The sequence below is a fragment of the Cuculus canorus genome, chromosome 3 (genome assembly GCF_017976375.1).
Source record: "Cuculus canorus isolate bCucCan1 chromosome 3, bCucCan1.pri, whole genome shotgun sequence".
Classification (NCBI taxonomy): domain Eukaryota; kingdom Metazoa; phylum Chordata; class Aves; order Cuculiformes; family Cuculidae; genus Cuculus; species Cuculus canorus.
This window is the reverse complement of record NC_071403.1, coordinates 96547893-96568299: the sequence shown is the minus strand read 5'-3', so window position 1 is coordinate 96568299 and position 20407 is coordinate 96547893. Positions and strand designations below refer to the sequence as shown.

Below are 20407 nucleotides of genomic sequence, written 5' to 3'. Positions count from 1 at the left end.
TGTGGTGCCCTTATCTAGCCACTGTCTCAAAATAGTTGATGATGATAAAAAAATCAACAGTAGCAAGGATGACCAGTAATTTCAGCTAATTACGGTGTCTGTTCCCTGTCAATCAGTCCTACTTTTCATTCTCCTCAGTCTTTTTTTTTCTTATTTTGCAATAGTCCGTCTCATTAACGCCTATGTAGGTAGCTGACCAGATATAGCACTGATAAACAACGTATGTGGCATTGTGGCTATCCTGGAAGTGTTTTCTGTTTCCATGACATTCTATGGGAAGTGTTCCTATGTCTTGATGAATATTTCAGGGTTTCTCTAAAGATGTCTGTGTTGACCAATGTGTATACATCCAGTGCGTACGGCAACACTGTAAATGTAAACTAAGCTCCATATGATTCATGCAGGTTGTTCACTGTTACTCAAGGCAATGGCTTATTTGGGTGGGATATGGGGGGCAAGCTCTGCTCATTTTGTGGTGCTTCATGTATTTATTTCCCTCCTCTCCGTGCCTCCAGGTTAAGCGTTTTAGATCCAGTTGCAAATTATGAACAATTAATTGACTTTACCCCTGGAAGGGTGACTTTGAGGTTGGTTCTTATTATCCCTGCAATGGATTGATTTAGGTTATTTACAATGTCCTTGTCATTGTTTTTTTTTTTTTTGCCTGGTGACATAGTATGTTTGTAGGCTGTCATTATGCAATGTTTCATATCTATAGATGGCATTCCTATTTTCATACATAGTTGCAGAATTATAATGAATAATAAGCAATTTCCTCCTTTGGTGCAGTCAGGTATTAGCTCATACAACTCAAATGTCAGGGGAGGACAGGACAGGATTTGGAATGGGATTCTAGGGCAACACTGCTTGATTTTGTATGTTTGTTTTTTTTTTAAAGATTGCTTTTTATACTGTGCGGATAGTCTCTAGCTTAGCTATACCAGCAGCATGATGCAATGTGCCCTTGAAATGGTATTGTTCTGTTAAGAGAGTGCTCCATCTTTTATAACTTTAATTGCTGAGAAACTTCTGTTGTTCCTAGATAGTGCCACAGTTGAATGGTTGGGTTGGCACCGAATACTGCATTTTTTCGCTACTGTGAACTGCTACAAACACATGAAAGCTAATCTGCATTCTCAATAGTCTTGCTCTACTAAGTACTAATCAAGTTCAAGGTAAGAGCTCTTTGGGGCTCAGAGGCCCAAAAGATTTAATTGTAGAGATCTAGAAGGTAGACCATGGTCAGTAATCTTAATCTTCAAAGGTAATAAGGCCTTCTACCTGCAGGTTAAAGATGATCTTTTCAGGAGTTTATTCTGTCTGGTAATAGAGCCCGTGATTTTGTAGTGAGCACCTACCCCAACTAAGTGCCATGGTATCACTTTTTAGTCCGTAGGCAGAGCAGGATTCTCAAAATTTGCTTATTTCATTTTCAAATGCACTAGAAAAAAATATAGATGTAAATATATACTTAGTCTCTTTTCATGCCAAACTGCTATGCTATCACATATTTTTCCCTTTGTGGTGAGTGAATAAAGCACAGAGTATGGTGGGTTTATGTTTTTTTTCTTCTTAATACAGTAGCAGAATGCATTCAGACACAGTAGTGATGGGGGTAGGATAAGCATTTTTAAAGAACAAGCAAGCATGTGGTTTGACAAGGACAGACTGTTTCAAATAAAATACAGAACACTTACCAGTGCCTGAAAATTACTTATTGTTCTGAATAAATGTACTATCCCAGGTCACACATGACATGCAGAGAATACAATATGTTAAGATGACATTCAATGTAACTTTTTGAGTGAGATGGTAGAAAGAATGGAATCTGCATTTTTAACCACTACAGTTATGACAAATCTTATTTTGTTTACATTTTATGTGACTTAATATGGCTCTCCATGTATGTTTCATGTAGATAGTGTATGGGAAGCTTTACTGGACCCTATTGAGAGAATGTGAACCAGCTGAACCTTTTTAGATCAGATTGCATATTTTAAAGGTCTTTACCTATGCATTTTAAGAGTGATTGCAACATGATAATTCTCTGCCTTGAAAGCAACTCACTCCCCATGTGTGCAGAAGGGAAGAATATCAAAAAGCCATGAGAAACTTACTAAAAATAATCTTTAGCATCAGACACATCACTACAGAATTCATACATAAGCTGAAAGGTCTAGAGAATAAGCGACTATCAGCTGTGTCTTTCTTGTATGATCTTTCAGCCATGAAGTAATACGTATTCATATATTGATAATAATGATACTTTATACTTTAATCACTTTATTATTTCCAGGTGCTGCACACATATTAATTAGTGTCTTGCCTTACTTCCAGTCAGCTCATTCTCACTGAGTCGGAACACATTGTTCTTCGATATACAGTGTTTCAGTGAAACCAACTTTCAGCTTGCAAACAGTCTAAAATCTGTTCTTTCTAGTGTACAAGCAGTTCTTGAGACGTATGCATAGCAAGGTCACTTGTATTTGAGTAATTATGTTATCATTTAAAAACATAATTACCATCTGGGCAGTAAAACCATTTCCGTCATTATCAGTCAAATGGCAAATTTCTAAGATACACTTAATTTTTGTTTCTCATTCCTTGTTCAGCTCTGCTTTAATTTTCATAAATTGAGTCTTGTATTTCAGTTGCATGGGAAGAAAAAGATGCTGAAAAGGAACAAAAAGTATGGTGTACATTTCCCTTCTGCAGTTCCTTTCCATGTAGACTTGTTTGGATGATCTTTTCTACATTGTTGCAAACCTGATGATGAGAACAAGAAATAGGGTGTTTGCAAATGGTGCCAACACTGTTAGCCAGATCCTTTTCTGTGTGTGCTTTGAAGCACATGTATTCAGTCACTTAGTTATTTATAGAATCATAGAATCACCAGGTTGGAAAGGACCCACCGGATCATCGAGTCCCACCATTCCTAACACTCCCTAAACCATGCCCCTAAGCACTTCATCCACCCGTTCCTTAAACACCTCCAGGGAAGGTATTCAATGAAGCTGATCCCAATGCAATATATTATAGTAGGGGTTAAAACTTTGAGTCTATATAAAATTGTTTAAAGAATTTGTTTAGTCATATTTTATCTGTTGTTAATGTCTAAATCACAGTAACTTAAGAAAGCCTATAATTTGAGGGTGAAAATGTCAAGAGATTATTTACTTATTATGGTACAACTCTTGGTCACGTTGGACCACTTGAATATTTTGCATACTTGGTTGTCTTTTGCCAACAGCAAACGTAAATGTGAGATACCGATTCATGCCTACCTTTGAACTAGTCAAGTGCTGTCAGTAAAACATTTTCTTCTGTCCTCTCAGACCTTTTTCTTTCTCACCCATGCTCGCAAAACTTACTTGGAGTTAGCTGAATGATAGCTGGGCTGATGCAGGCCTAGCTGTACTCCTTAGTACTCTGATAAGCCCAGTGCAGCATTAACTAGCAGTAAGCTGTTGTGTTCCTCAGAAGTGGAACCAAGATACCATTGTAAAATCCTTCCCAAAGCACGAGATACAGTGTGTTGAGTCGGGGATGGTGAATATTGTGTTGAGGATGATAGAGCTGCACTGTGCAAGTCAGGACACTGTCCCAGATTCTGACCTTTTCAAGAGGCAGAGATAGGATTGTTGAATACTTTGTACTACGTGCTGGATCAGTTTGTGATTTATATTTGGTAACTTGTAATCCTGAGGGAGTTCGGGTTTTGAGAGAATCCTCTGGGCATAGTAACTAAGAGACAGATTTGCAGCATGGAAAGTGTTGGAAAAAATACTGTGTCTGTGCAGTCCAGGAGCCTGTGAGAAACAGAAAAAAAGTGGTAAGTGTTAGTTACTAGTCACGTGAAAAGAGAGTGAATATAAAAATGGAAAGCTTCTTGGATCACTTTAAAAAGTTTGGATTCTACATGTTATTTAAGTGCATGTCTGATGTTAGCATGTACATGCTGTTCCAGTTAAACAAGACAGATAGATTTATGCCTAACATGGGATCAGTAGAGTTTAAATATGCCATTGCTATGCAAATACATCACTTGTCTTGTTCTTTCATGTAATGACTTTCAGAGCCAGTAAGAGTAGAGCAGTGTTTGTACTGTAATGATTTTGTCTGAACTGGCAAAATGTTATGTCAGCATTATCTCTAGCATTATCAGCTAGAAAATTCTGAAACATGGACAGGACAGGCTTATCTTTCATGCTAAGCGCTCTGTACAGCCTGCTGCCTGACGTTGGGTACTGTCTGCAGTCAGTCTTCCTCAGTCTGACATGACTGCGTGGTATCATTGATTCTTGCAGGATTATGTACAGAAAATGTACTTGGATTCCAAAAAAGGTGCTTTGCTGCTTTATTTCTTGCTATAAGGAATGTGGAAAGAGAATACTCGTAATTACTGAATCTCAATGACAAGATTAAAAGTAGTACTGAACTAATACTGGAATGCTGATTTTTAGTATTGCACTTTAACTAAAACAGGACTGGAGTGGATCAGTTGCTTTTAACAGATTAGTAACCAGGTGATGCAGCCCATTTCTATAGTTTCTTTGCATACAGCACAAAAAAACCCGAGAGAAAGAAAGCAAGCCTGCATGGTGTAAGACTTCTCTGCCTCTTTTCCAGCAGACTAACATAAAATAAGTGATATAATTCTGTCATAATGCCAACCAGGCTCTTTCCTGCAGTGCTTTGAGTGGTGTTAGAGTTTGCAAAGCACCAGTGACTGGTACTTCTGTTTTCCTTCTCCCTCTCTTTTTTGAATAGTGGACTTGGCCCTTACTTCCTTTGTCTTTGAAGCATACAAAAGGTATTTGACACATTTATTCACAAAAGCAATAATTGATCATAAAGGCATTTCCTTGATAATCTCACCTTTCCAAAATTCTTATTTAAAATGGGACAACATGGTGGTTGTTTGTATTGCTATTCTCTTTTAGGAAGTGAAAAAGCATGGCAAAGGTGGATGAAGAATGCAATTGCTATTGATTTAAAGTCTACCTACTCAGCAAAACAAGAGCCATAGGAATCACAGCTAGGCTTCCTTCAAGAATGTACTCATATTTAACTCTTAACAAGGTTAAAAAATGCTGTATGATAATAAAGATTTCTTGCTCGGTTTCAGCTAGCAAAGAAAAATATCTATGCTGTGCAAAGATGCTGTTGATCACAGGAGTTATTTTTGTTAAGAAATGTCTATTACATAACTAGAATTAGGTCTAAAACTCAATTGACAATTAATATTTTGCCTGTGTTCCTTTTGTCCACTCTGTGTTCTTGTAGAACTAAAAATCACCTCCAGTTCGGAGCTTGCTTAAATGAAATCAACCACAGAATACCAGGTTGGGAAGAGACCTCAAGGTCGTCTGGTTCAATCTTTCTTAGCAAAAGCATGGTCTATGCAAGATGGCCCAGTAATTTGTCCAGCTGAATCGTAATAAGCCTGTGATCAGCTCACTTTGACTTTGACCCTACCGCTTTCTCATCAAGCCAGGCAGGAGCAGAAAAGTCATTAACTATTGAGATCTCCAGAGTAGCCCCTGTAGCTTGTGCTTTCTGGCTTAGAAGAGAGCTGATGAGGGAGCAGTGAAACCATGGCTGTCCAAGAGGGTTTACCTCAGAAGGCTGTTTTACATTCAGCTTATCCCATAAGGGCACAAAAAAGAGTCTGAGATTCAGAGAACAGTGTCTGTTTCCTTCAAATAAAATTTGAGCTTAATACTGACACTTCAACAGCTTAGCTGCAAAGTCAGTACTGTGCATGTGTTCTGAAAAGGCCCTAACCAGCAGGCTTGATGGGTAATGACTAGAGTTTAGTTTGTACTATATTTTCTTGATGGTTTCTTCACCTTATGGAGATAATTACTTCTTAGTCAATATGCAAGTTAAAATATTGATAAATCACAGAAGCATAGTAAGAATTCTCATACAGGAGTGCTTAGAAGATAAAAATTGGACAGCCAGGTCATAATTAAGTATGCCTATTCTGCCCAACACGTAAGACAAAAAAATCATCCTCTCTTGCATGTGGTATCACATTTTTATAATAAAGAATTCTTGATGTAGGAAACAATGTTTTTTACATTACAGTGGAAATTCTTTAATGCTTACACTCCAGAAGTTGAACAAACTGAAATAACATTCAAGTTGGAAAAAGTATACTTTTAAATCTAATCTACAGACTAAATTAGTGATGAAAGAAATTTTTTTTGTCTTTTTTTCTCTTAAAATAGTAATGAGTTGTAGCATCATTTCTGTAATGAGGGAAAGGTGAAGAAACCTTGCTGATTCTTCAGTCCTGAAATTTTGAAAAGGTTTTGATTTGGCTCATTTTAGGGGTAGAGCAAAGGAGGCTTAGTGCAAAAGGTACCAGGCAATGAAAAGTAGAAGAGAACCCAAGTCCCTGTCCATCTGGAACTGGTGAAAAAAGTCTTGCTGGCAAGAAAAGAAAACGTAGTCTGGCCTTTTCTCTTAGGAGCAAATAAACTGATATTTGTTATCACTGTCCAAGAAATCTAGTGCTCGCCTTGTAATATTTTGGTGCATATGCATCAAAAAAAAATTTGCATTTTCCCTTTTTATAGGAATAACCTAGCAATCTGAACTAATGATTTGGGTATCTGGTGAAATGTTCATAGCCATCAATCATCATTCATGTTTTTTAGCCAGCAATTTCATCCTGTTACTGTCTCTACCCTAGTGAATCTGCTCTACATTGTCACATTACTGTATTTAATTTCTTTTCAACAGTGTTAAAGTGTACAGTGTAGAATGGAGACCAAGATAGAATTGCTTTTTTAAAAGAGATGAATAGAGGATGGAGTGGGCTGCTGTGGGACTGGGGGCTCTTTATAGAAAAAGGTGAGAAACACGAAAAAGGCTAGCATCACTAATAATCAAATGGGTGTGCAAATAAAATGAGAAAATATCGTTTTATGGCCACTCAACTTCACATTAATTCCCACTGAGCATCAGTAAACAGTACTGTAGAGATGGATCATTGTTAAATAAACGATTTGCAGTGTAAATGGTAGGTGTTCTAGGACATCATCAACACACTTGACCCCAGACGATTATATTTGACTTTTTGATATGCATGAATTCCGTCCATATGGTTATTCGCTGTCGCTGTATGAGCTCATAATTGAGAATAATGACTTTTAGATAAAAGTCAGGGCAAAGTGGGAGACTCTTCCTTAACCTGGCTGAGCATCTCTAGTCTACTTCAGGGGAAACAGTCAAATCACTGGGGGGTTGCACCTCAAATTCAGGTTCCTTTTCATTGCCTCTTAGCTTCTAGTCTCAGTCAATAGCTGATGGATGCCTGGTAGCCATGTAAACGCTGTACCCCCGCATCTGTCCTTCTGAACTTTTAACGCTAAACCATAGCTATCCTACCGTGAAGTTCCTCAGCTTTCTATTTAGACTTTAACTGACAGATTTGGGTTTAGTTGAGTTGTTCTAGGGAAAACATGCCAGTTTGGTGTTGCTGTTTGTGTTTAACTCTTTGAAGCTACATGCTATTTCTTAGCTCATTAAATCTGAGTACTAAAGATGGTGTGAGTGCAAGCTGCAGTGTCATAATCTGTTCCAAAGCACCAGCACAGATTGATGCTAGGCATTTTCCAAGCTGGGTGGAGTATTTTGCTCCTGCTTGGTCCCCCCTACTTTTGAAGAATGAAAAGTAGTTTGTTTGCTTTTAACAGTTTGTTGAAATCTCAAGAAGCAGAAAACGGGAAAAACCATCACTGGTCACTCAATGTGTAAACCAGATGCTTTCCTGAATACCTTTCGGAGAATTTCATGAAGGCACACCAACTGAAATGCTGCTGACAGTCTTCATTGTTTTTAACCTGTTTGCTATCCTTTCAGGCCTACAATTTCCAGTTAAAAACAGTTTCATTGATTCATTGTCTTGGGGCTTTTTGTGGGAAGTCATTACCAGTCATTATTTGTTCTCTTTTTCTAACAGACTACCCTTAGACAACTGGACAGATAAACAGCTAAGTGTTGTAGGAGGACAAGATTTGTGATACATTTTCTACTTACTTTTCTGTGATAGCCTGACTGACTTTTTTTTCCTGGCAGAGTTTTACCGTTTCTTTTTCCTTGAACATGCACTATTTTTTCACCCATTTCTTTCCCCTCCTTACATACATATTTAAATTTCTGGCTGTAGCTACAGCATTTGTTACTCAATTATTACCTTTGAATTGGGATGATTTGTTGCTATATGTTTAAAACTTAGTTATTTGTTTAGCTCTGGTCCCTTGACACTGCTGACTTCACAGGAATTGACATTTCCCACTTAAGTTTCTATCTGGATTGGACCAGTTCCCAACTGGTATTAGGAGAGTGTGTCTAGCTTTCTTTACAAATGAGAAAAAAAAATTAGATCATCTTTATTTAAAGGTTCTGCTTCAAGAAAGGTAAATATTTTGTTTCGCTGTGCTTAATTAAATTTTATGTCTATTCTCACTTATCTAATATTAGGCAACATTGATTTAGGCTGTGCTCTACATCACAGGGTATTTAACTCTGCTTGAAGGGTTTTTGAAGGGTTTTTGACTGGAGAGTGCATAGAAGTTCTTCAGTGGGGAAGGTGATATACAAACTTAATTTAAGTCATCCCAGCTTTGCCTGGAGATCGCAATGCCTTCACCGTATTTTATAGTCTATTCCCAGAACTGCAGATAGTATTTTCTGAGAAATATGAACACAGGAGAGTGAATTACTCATCTTGGAGTAATGTCAGAATTCTAACTCTTAAAACTTTGTGCACATGCAACTTGGAGGAGTAGATAGTGCTACTCAATATTTAAGCAGATACATTAATATTAATCAAATTTCCTGAAATATTTAAGCAGTGTCCCTTCTGTATTTCTGCTTTTCATTAATTACATGCCTTCGTGTTTTTCAGAGATGCATTTGAAGTACATTTTACTTGTGTTGGTTTATAATCTGAAGGTTATAATGTTTATCAGGTCATAGCTGACTTTATAACTTTGTATCTTGAACATTATTCTGGTCTCACAAAAATTTGTATTTTTTATATACCCCGGTGAAAGTCTTCTGACACCTTGGTTTCTGCTTGCCTGTAGAACTGTATAGCCCAGTGAGGGAAGGGTATTGCATGGTTTGGTGAAACTGCTATGTGGTCTGTGGATACTAATAAAGCCCTTTGACATGCATGTGGACAAAATGATGTATAAATGCAAATAATCATCAGGCTTTCCACAAAGAGATCAGTAAAGATGAAACATGCTTTCCCGTTACCTAGCAAATTGCTGAGGGCTGTTTAACTTTATGACCTTGTCTCTAAGCAAAAATATTTTAATAAAGAAAATAATATAGGTTTTATTGCAGCGACTACATTGCATGCACTCCTTTGGCAGAGACATGCTGGAAAAGGTAGCTGTTAAACGTACAGAGATGAGTGTATTTTAAACTTCTGAATTCACAGATGCAGGTTGATCTGCATTTTGTCTGATGTACCTGGCATACTAAGATTAGCAGGGTGGCTAAAGAGCTTGTGCTTACACCTATGGAATGTAAAGTGGCTTTCTAAGAGGGGGTAGAAAATGTAGCCCTTTTTTCTTGGCACGGTCAAAGCAACAAATGACACATACTTAACAGTTTTTCACAAACTGAACCACAAATAGTTCTGTATGTGCAGTCACACACACAGGAATAATTGGCGTCTGTTGCTTTAGCCGTAATTGAAAACTGCTGTAAAATGTGCTGTTGTGAATGCACACTTATGATGAAAGGGGAGATGGCAAGGTAAGAGATTAGCTGCAAAAGGTTTACTTGTGTGGGGAAATTATGCCTGTGCAGCCTCTGGTGCCGATATGTAGAGCTCTGAATTTTGAGCTGGGCCCTCCAGTGTAAGAGTCAGGAGAAGTAGAGAAAATAGGGGAAGTAGAAAATTTGCTCGTGGTGTTGCTTATGTATTTTGTCTAATGATTCTTTAGGGCACAGTGAGCAGTTCCTGGTGCAGAAAGTAGGACTGGGATCTCTGTGTCTCTCTGGGTAATGCTTTAGCCACAGACTTGTTTTATCTTGCATATTCACTCTTTGAATCTTATTTTCTTTTCTGCCTGGTGGCAGCCTGGTAACAGGCAGCTGGAGCACTCCTCTGGGAGACAAGATATGTCGGTCTCCTTGGCAAAGAGCCTGACCTCTACTATTTTATAAGCAAAGAGTGACAGTGCTATTAATAGATCCCTCCTCCAGATAGGTTTTCAAAGGAATATAGCCTGATTGATGTGCTGCTGAGCTTAGATATTATCAGTCCATGGTAGGTGTATTGTGAGTATTAGGAATGAATTGGGCCCCTGCGGGGAGTTAAGTTCAGAACAGCTTCAGGGAGCTCTGCAGCCTCTACATGGGAGGAGTCACCTGCTTCATGGCTCCATCAGCCAGCTGGGGACACAGCTCCCTCCCACCCAGCAGCTAAGCTGTAGGCTCTTAAACCCAGGCTGTTTTGGCAAACATACAGGCTCCAACTGTCAGCAAAAAACTTGGAGCCCTGGTTTAGACTTAGTCATTTAACCAGTCTTTAGGCTCTTTGGTCATCTGCAATCAAAGGTAGTCGACTGGTAGTTTTACGTTTGACTGCTAACAGGTGGTGGTAGGCAGGATTTCTTTCTTTCCTAGATGCATCTCAGAGGAAACTAAATACAGCAGTCCGTGAATAATGAAACTTTTTCTGTTGAAGAGAAGTATTATGATTTAAATTAAAATTTCATTTGAATAAATGGATCTCTCTGAAAACATGAGCTTCCTTGGAAGAGTGAATTCAAAATGATTTGTTCAGTATTTCCTATTGTCTGCCCTTTGACACATGTACTTGATTGGCTCATATTTGGTGTTGAATGCAAGGCAAGAAAAATACATTAAACACTTCAATTTTTTGAAGACTGCATGCTCAGTTTTTGCTGGGAAACAGGCTAACAACTGGAAAATTAACCAAAATCCAAGTTGAATTTGTAAAGCCAAATATTATTGCGTATGAATATTCTCATTAATGCTTTGTAACCCAAATGGACTTAATTTCTCATTAAACAATTTTATGGTAATTTAACAAGTCTTGTCTGGAGCCAACATTAGCTTAAATATTTTCAAGGGTCTGCGTTTGTCAAGATCTCCCTAAACATCGCATTAAGCTGGTGAGGTGAGATAGTCTTACAGAGCTTAAAAAGCTTTGCCAATAGGCCAGCAAAATTATTAGACTATAAAAAACTGTGTTTCACAGTAACAACAAGGCTTACTTCTCCTAATGGAAATTTTGCCAAATATATTTTTTTTATTTCAGGTGCAAATATGTGGGACTCAGCCTTCAAGCTCTTGTTTATAGGAGACGTTTCTGTGATTTAAAACAGATTTATTCATGTACAATTCAGTCTTGCAAAGACTTAAAAGTGTGCTTTGCTTAGGCGCTGTGGGTAGTTCCATTCAAGTCAGTGAAAACTGGAACTGCCAAAACAGGAATCATACCCAGAAGTAAGAATTAGCAGAATTGGACCTGAAACATTTTTATTATGCAGTAGAGAAAAAGTTTGAAATCAGTGGTCCAAGGCCACAAATAGAAAACAGAGGATTAAAAAAAAAATAATTAAGGAAGCTGAACCCCAGTTCTAGAGGGAATACCGCTCTAGTTCTTACCCTGTGTCCTGCCACACTTTTCAGTCAATCAAATCTCCTCAGTGGTGACAATCCTTAGGATAATTTAGAAGCAAAATGAATGGTAACTTGACTGTTTAAGCTTATCCTTAAAACTGTTCAGGCTCACTTTAAGCATTGTTTTCATAACTAATGATGAAGAACTTCTTATTTACTTAAAGTGTCAGATACTCCAGGCATAATGCTGCCGGGTGAAACTTTGTGTACATGTCCACAAAAGGACATCATCACTGTACAGAACCTCAAGCAATTTCTGTTGTTAGGATTTAAGATGGAAGACTTCTAACTTTTACTGTGTTGGCTATGTAATTGTCCAATTCAGAACCATATGATTAACTCTTGAATGCTTTGAAATTCAGAGAGGCATCGGAATTTTGAACATCAAATGTTCCCTGAAATAAAACACAGAAAGCTCATAAATTAATTGTATTTACAAGAAGTTTTCCATTACAAGTTAATTAATTTTTTTAAAAAAAAATACATTTATTATGGTTCTGAATAAGACATTCCGAGAGCAATAGCTAAGGAGAGAAGAAAAATCATGGAGAGCATATATCTTGCTGTATGGCTTTACTTCAGGAAGAAATGAAAGCATATGTTGAAGAAAGGCCCTGGACAGAACAGTATTTAAACAAGTGCTTTACTTGTGCTTACTTCAAGATTTAAATATGTTTAAAATTACATGTACGTGGAAGTAAAAGCAGTGTATTGAGACTCAAAGAAGAAAAGCCTTTCAGAGTGATTCTTAACTGATTGCAAATGTTCCTCCTAGTGGTTTTCCAAAGATATAAGAATAAAAATGTTATAATGTGGATGTCATTAGAAGAAAAGAAACAATGTGATTTCCAATGGAATGATTGTCAGACCTCTTAGATTCTTCTGTAGATTACCACTTCAAAAAACCCTAACAAAATGGTTATTGGATTTTAAAAGTATTCTCTGTAAGTAAATGTCACTTTTAAATATCTCAGCTGTTATGTTTGTGTTTGCACCACCTTAGGGATTTAAATGGTACCATTTACATATTTTATCCAATTCTGTAATGTTCACTTTGAGAGTTAAGGTGAGTTGTGTAAATGGAACAGCTTGCTAGCTGTAGATAAGCTGATTTAAGCTACTGTAAATGGGACTAAAATTAAGGCACTTGGTATTCAGAAGACATACGCTGTTACACTGTGAAAGTAACATGTTCAATAGCATGTAAGTTTTAATTTGAAATCGAAACAGAGTCTATGGAAATAAGGTAAAGACTGTCAACATCTTTGCCTTAGGAGAGGAAGGCTAAGAATTATGTTTATTCTTCTCAAGTGTGTGTTCAAAGAATTTTTACTATATAACATCTTAAGGGGGACCAACATAACCCATCCCTCTAAAATAACCTGGAGGGATATGATCAATTGCCATTCTCAAATCTTCTTGCCTTAACATCATTTTCTCTTTGTGGATTTGATGGACGGACTGTTTGATGAATAAGGAATTGGCTGGATGGTTGCATTTAAAGAATAGTGGTCAAAAGCTTGATGTCCAGATGGCAACCCTCGATAAGTGGTGTCCCTCAGGGATCCATACTGGGACCAGTGCGATTTATTATTTTCATCAGTGATGTAGACAGCGAGATCAAGTGCGCCCTCAGCAAGTTTGCAGATGACACCAAGCTGAGTGGTGCAGTTGTTGCACCAGAAGGATGGGATGTCATCCAGATGGACCTTGACAAGCTGGAGAAGTGGACCTGTGTGAACCTCATGAGGTTCAATAAGGCCAAGTGCTGGGTCCTACACCTGGGCCCGGGCAATCCACAGTCTCAACACAGGCTGGGGGACAACATGATTGAGAGGAGCCCTGTGGAGAAGGATTTGGGTGTGCTGATTGATGAGAAGCTCAACATGAGCTCACAATGTCTGCTCACAGCCCAGAAGGCCAACCATATCCTGGGCTGCATCAAAAGAAGCGTGGCCAGGTGGGGTGAGACCCCATCTGGAGTATTGTGACTTGTTCTGGAACTCCCAACATAAGAAAGATATGGAACTATTGGAGTAGGTCCAGAGGAGGGCCACGAAGATGATCAGAGGAATGGAGGACCTCTGCTATGAGGACAGGCTGAGAGAGTTGGGGTTGTTCGGTCTAGAGAAGAGAAGGCTCCAGGAAGACCTTATAGCGACCTTCCAGTACCTGAAGGGGACTACAAGAAGGCTGGGGAGAGACTTTTTACAAGGACATGCAGTGACAGAACAAGGGGGAATGGCTTTAAATTTGAGGAGGGAAGCTTTAGATTAGACATTAGGAAGAAGATCTTAATGGTGAGGGTGGTGAGGCACAGGCACAGGTTGCCCAGGGAAGCTGTGGCTGCCCCATCCCTGAGGTGTTCAAGGCCAGGTTGGATGGGGCCTTGGGCAGCCTAGTCTGGTGGCCAGTCCCTGCTCATGGCAGGGGGTTTGGAACTAGATGATCTTGAAAGTCCCTTCCAACCCAAACCATTCTATGATTCATTTATCCATCTTTACCTCAATGATCACCAAATAACTGTTGAGTATTCTTTTTCTGTGAGTATGTGAAGTAAGATCAAGTTGTTGCACATTGGAACCACATTTTTCAGCTATGTCTGCCTTCCTTGCACATCTACAGTAAATGTGTGATCTGCTCATGAGCTGTTCAGAAATTCTGTTACAAGGGTGTTCCCTTTGAGTTGTGGTAGTCTGCCACGAGGACTCATGATTATGTGCTAATAGTCCCTAAACAGGGGGGTTTGAGCTTCTTCATGGATTTCCTGTGATTAGAGATAGAAATGGTCTTAAAAATTGCGTAGAAGCTTAAAAGGAGATATTTATGTAATGCTATCGTGCATATGGCACAGCAGATCAGCGTTCTCTATAGCAGCCACTCTCTTTTTTTCTAGTTTCTAGTTGCAGTACAGAAGTGCTGTAGGATAGATTGAAAGTTGACAGTATTATTGATAAGAAGGAAAAAGTTGGGAAGCGTGAAGATATATAAGGCATCAAATTGTGGTGGCCATTGCCCCCTAGGCTCGCTCTCTCTCGCAGCCCTCCTCCTTCCCTCCTCATGGATTTTGTTAGTGAACTGGAGGACAGAGTTCCTTATATACTGTAATATACAGAGTTCCTTATATACTGTAAGAGGCTCCTTTTTTCCCTCATCCCACCGCAGGGAATGAGCAAGGGGCTCTGTGGGGCTTAGTTGCTGGCTGGATTTAAACTACAACAAATTGTTAGTTACAAAGGGTGTGTTGTGTCAGAAATGATTGCACAGAATAACATGTTTCTTCTATCTTCTGGCTTAATAATAACTATTCACTGGTTTATTCTCTCTCACACTTCAGTATAAATGTAACTTTCTCGAATCAAATGAGTACTTTTTTGTGTAAACACACAGGGATGTTATAGAGAAATTAGATTCTAAATTACTACGATGCTCAAAAATAAGCAAATCCCTTTTTATTTTTTCTTATAATGGCGAGGGCTCTTGTAGGTGTTCTTTTGCCAGACACAGTTGGTTATATCACAGAGCACAAAGTGACTGACTGCCATGGAGCCAGGATCTGGCCCTTGGGTGCACGCTGTCTGAATTGCCTATTGCTTGTATGCAGACTTGCCAGTATAAGAGTGTAAGCACGAGAACATGACACGGACATGATATGCAAGGGTGATGAGGTAGAAAATATTTTATTCCTGATGTATCCTGCAACGTAATAATGGATTTCTCCTGAATTTTTGTGAATAAAAAAACCACAGGAACTTACAGAATTGCTCTTCATGATGCTTGAGGAAGATGACTCAATGTCCCTCAGTCCTTTGTACCTATTTCAAAATTGCTAGCATTATGCCCTGACAGCAGAAGGGTGGTTAGTGCCCTTGTGGCAAAAAATGGCAGCCAGCCTTCATTCTATTTTCTTATGGTAGCTAGCAGGGAAGGAGAGAGGCATTGCTTTGCATTTCTCCTCTGGGTATGGAGACAGACCCTCTACAATACTGGGGGGCAGGGTTGAAGTGTTAGTAAAGATTAAGTGACTCCTTTTCCTTCTCTCCTTCTTCAGACAAGTCTTCACGAAGAAGGACTTGCCAATTCACTTGCGCAATTGCCATGAGCCTCGCTAGAAGCAAAAACTTCACTGGCCTCAAATGAGTTATCGGTGCCCAATTATCTAGCTGCTGTTGTTAAACACGAAAAATCAGACAACAGCCTGTTTTTCTCTGCACAGTAATTTGAAAACCATTCAGGCCAACCTCAACTGAGCTGCAGCTGCAAATGAACAAGCTGGTGCTGCCGGGCTGTTCCTGGCAATGCCCGTGCCAGTAGAGGTTGCCGACACAACAGCTCCGTCTCAGTGCAGGGAAAGTAACTGTACGGGAATCCTGAGCTACTTATGCAGTAAAAGCCATCTTTTGTGCCGTAGGTTTAACCCAGGACCCTGTGAGGTCAGCAGAAGTGTTTCCTCACGGTTTAGAGTAAGATCTCCATCACAGAGATGTGTCTCTTCAGTGGTATCCAAGTTACTTTTAAATGCTGTGTTTTGGTAAATGTGCAACAGTGAACTTCGCTGAGAGTGGCAGGACCCAAGAGTGTCCTGTTTTGAGCTCCTCTGGGTGGAGCTCTGTGAAACAAGGTTTGCAGTGCCACATGGGCATGGAGATGCTGGTGTCAGGGTTGTGGTTTCTCAGCTACCGGACCTCCTCCAGGCAGCCTGCAAAGGGAGCTGGTAATGGCAGTGGTCCCTGCCTTAAAAAATAAAACTGGGATAGAGAAGGTGTTAGGGAAGTATGACCTAAGAGGTGATAAGCTGCTTTGGTCTTACATTTCAGTAGTCCTTTGCATAGAAGGAAGTTGTGTGAAGCAGCGGGGTCTGGGCTCTGTTCTCTACATCCTCTGTGCCAGAGCCCTGCTGGGGATCCCTCTTATTACAGGCTGCTGAGACATATCTCTCCACCATTAGACTAATTGCAATTGCAAGTGCCTATTATTACCACAGTTTCTTTATGTATGTGATGAGAAAAGACTGAACTCAAGAAAAACATAGGAAAGGGGGAGAGATAAAAAAATGCAACATAAATAAAAGTTATTGATCTTAATTTCTAGTTGTTTCATATGTTTGGTAAGGAGCTTGCGTACACTGAAAATTGCTATAAATGTGATCAGGTATTCCCTGTAGTAGGTTGAAGTAAAAAGGTGTATTGACATTACGCTCAGGCAGGATTTGGAGCATTTGACAGCTTTTCTTTTAATGAGTTTTCAGTTTACATTTTAATTACTCTTATCACTTTGTTTCACCCTGTTTCTTAATTTTCTTACTTCATAAGTTAAAGCACTGTGTTAATTTCCCTTTCAAATAGTTAAGCTAGTATTTATCTCTGAATGTAAAAATCTAATAACTAGAGATAAAAATTTCACTGCAAAATATTTCCTTAAATTATCTTAGCAAGTAGGAATAGTCTGGAAATTAGTACAGTGAGTCATGCCGAAGGAATGACAGCTGAGGAGAACTGTCACTAGCAGTTCTCATATACTGTATCTCCTTGCTGGTACCCGTGAGCTGGATGGTGACTCTATTGGCTGATGAGCTTTTTCAAAGTCTTGACAGGAAAGTCTGACTTTTGAGATAATAGCTGGCCAGTGGCCATGCCTGACTTGGAAAATGGCAGGATAATAAAATGACAGAATATAATGGCATTCAGTGTACTTCAGATGGGGTTTTTTGGTACCTGAACTCTGAAGGTCACTAGGCAGATGTGATTCCGAGAGTATAATATGAGAACCAGATAGGAAATATTTTCAGTTCATAGAATTTTTAATGAAAGAGTGAAAAAAAATCACAAGCTTTTAAAAATAAAATGTGTTTGCATGTGTCTACATTTCTGACAAATGGAAAATATTCTATAGGTTATAACTATATATGACTTTATATAATAATGTTTTAAATTTTTTTGAGTCTTGTAATTCAAATTCACGTGAAGATTACATGTAATTTCAGCATATGTAAATTGACTTAAAGCTACTACGGTTTACAAAACCTGAGCATTTTTCTTGTGCAGTTTTGAGAATATAGTTTATACTATACTTTTTGCCTAGTGTAGAGTTTCCATGACCACAAAATTGTCTTTTTGCCAAATGGTGTATGCAAATATTTTGTGATCTACAGCTTTGGAGAAACTAGGGCAAGCTCTGTAAATAGAGAATGTCAGGTAATTATTCAAATTCTGGTTTTATGCCACAAAATAAAAAAAAAATTGTTCTGTAGTGGATGTTTTTCTGACATTTCTGTGAAATCTCTAATAACGTTGCTTATCTGTCATTTCACCTGCAGGTACATTTATGTTCCAGTGGGAGGATCTCAGTCCAGTCTGCTTGGAATGCTCTTTTCCACAGCCCTTACTTTTGCCTTTGTAAGCTATTGGCATGGAGGACAGAGTTATCTGTGGTACTGGGGTGCCCTTAATTGGCTTGGAGTAATTGTGGAAAATGGTGTCAAGAGGATACTTTCTGCTTCACTTATTCAAGATTTAATTGTAAGTTCAATCTCTCTATGTTTCGTGTTGTTTGCTGGCTCCATGCTCATCTGGAGTTCTTGGTTACTAGTTTGGTTTAAGCTAGATTAAAAGTTGTGGATAACAGATAAGAGTTAACATTCCCTTACTCACCCTCCAGCATCTAAGGTAAGCCATAGAACTAGAAATTTGCAAAGCATCAGCAAAGCAAAGATTGAAATATGCATGGTCTTAAAAGCTTCCTCTTCAGTCTTAGAGTAGCCAACTACTTGTCACCTTGTATAAAGTTGCCTAGAAGCCAGTTTAACGTTTGTGTTCTGATTTCACTAAAGATGTGCTTAAAATATTCATCTTTGCTAAAATTAGCAGTGTATATTTCTAACCACGTTTCCTGGACAAATGTGTGAATTGCAGCTGCCTGCATCTGGGAGCAACCTTACACTGGGAAATCTTACGCCACTGAAGAGCCAAGAAAATAGTATTTTACTTTGAAGACCTCTGATATTTTCAGTATACTTATACTTTTGATCTTCATGCTGGCATTTCTAAAGGACAAATTTGTCTTTGACGTGCAATCACATGCTCTAGTAACTGTGAAGATAAATAATTCCTATGTCTTGCTTCCTTAGTAGTAATGAGTGTACTGAATTCGTACTCCCATGTAATGCTGTTGTGGTAGTGATTCTCTGCAACTTGATGAAGTCGTGATGCTCAATTAATTATTCTTGTTCTCCATCCCACCCATCTCAGTTTTCACTCTTGTGGCATCCAATGTGTGGCTACTGATACAGCTGAGTAATTTGTAGCCAATAGCAGCCAGTGCTACCTTATATCATCCATGTGTCCATCACTGGGAATTCAGTGACAGTCTGGAATCAGCTTTTTTTCCTTCTTAGAGAATGAGCTTATTAGATCCATTAATCCTTCCTCTAGGGTGATGTCAGGCATCAGCATCTGACTGGCTGCATGCGTTTGTGTCTGGACTGGAAGACAACATTGTTTTTTAGGCATCCAGCTGTATGAGGAAGTGTAAATGTAGGGGTCTTAGTATTTGGTGTCTCTATTAGAAATTTTAAAAGAACTCTTAAGGAATTAAGTGCATAAATACCATAGAAATTATAAAGACATGGCATTATGGAGGTGGGGTTATGTGTGTGGGATTAATTTCTAACACATAGTTCTAATTATAGTTAACTGATGCTGGCGGTAGGGTTCTTTTTTTTGCATAAATTAACTCCCTAACAATGAACCAAGTGAGTTTTACTACTTTCCTCCCCTTTGCTTTTATCCAGTGTTTTTAAAGGCTTACCCAACGTCTTCCATGTGTCCCTTGTTTTCCATTTCCATTTGGAAATGTGGCTTTAGACCTTTCTTAGAAGGTACTATCGCCTCTGTCCCTGGAATATTTCTGAAGCAAACATTTTTAATATGAATAGTTTGGGCATTTGAATTAATGCATTCATAAACTTTTTATGTGCTTGCATTTGATGATGGCTGAGTAATGCTTTGCCTTGTGCCTTGAAGATCTCCCTACATGAGCCACTTTCTTTACCAACTCCCTCTTGTTCCTCTCTCTTCTCTCTTCTAACAAACTCTTCTTGAATGGAAGGGGAGCAGATGTGTGGTTGGACTTTGAGACTTCCTTATCAAGGAGTGGAGTGATGTGACTTTCTCTAAGAAGCGTCACTTACAGTTAAAATAAGCTGCACATTTCTTAATGCCCTGTATGTATTTCCTTTTCTCCTCATAATCTGTCTTTTGGAAGGACTCCCATAATCCTGTCTTAGTGAGAGGTGTGCTACAAACTTAGTCTCTGTGGTGTGGAGAGTCCTGTTACAAAGGATGAGGTTTTCACTTAAATATCATCTGTTGACAAGCTGAAGCCATTTGCATCCTTATGCTTCACTCACTTGCTGTGTTGCCCCTTGAAGTCTGTTTTTGAAAATAGAAGTTTATTTTTGTCCCCAGAATAGCAGATGAATTTATGTGAAAATGCAAAGGAGAGGTTTATGCTTTTTTTTAACCCGTTCTGTTTACCAAACCTCCTCATAAACTGCTGCTAACATTGAGTTACATAATTAATTTGAGAAGGAGGTGTTTAATTAGTTATATATATAAAAAACATCATTATCAAAAAATCATGAGGAATAACTCGAATTTTAATTCTGCTCTGTTTTAAAAATTGAATTGATCACGAAGAATAATGAGTTATATCAAAACTGCTT

General features: G+C 38.6%; 1 protein-coding gene across 6 annotated transcripts in view; it reads left to right on the top strand.

Annotated features, from left to right (window-relative positions):
* The window catches only part of HHAT (hedgehog acyltransferase), a 147074-nt gene that overhangs the window by 56197 nt on the left and 70470 nt on the right, over positions 1-20407 (top strand). For 5 of the 6 annotated variants that reach the window (XM_054063712.1, XM_054063711.1, XM_009559503.2 and 2 more), the window contains one exon: positions 18002-18203. In XM_054063712.1, the coding sequence (XP_053919687.1) occupies positions 18002-18203 (202 nt within the window). Of the gene's footprint in view, positions 1-515; positions 536-18001; positions 18204-20407 lie in introns of those variants that run through there. The other variant, XM_054063715.1, reaches the window with a different exon arrangement.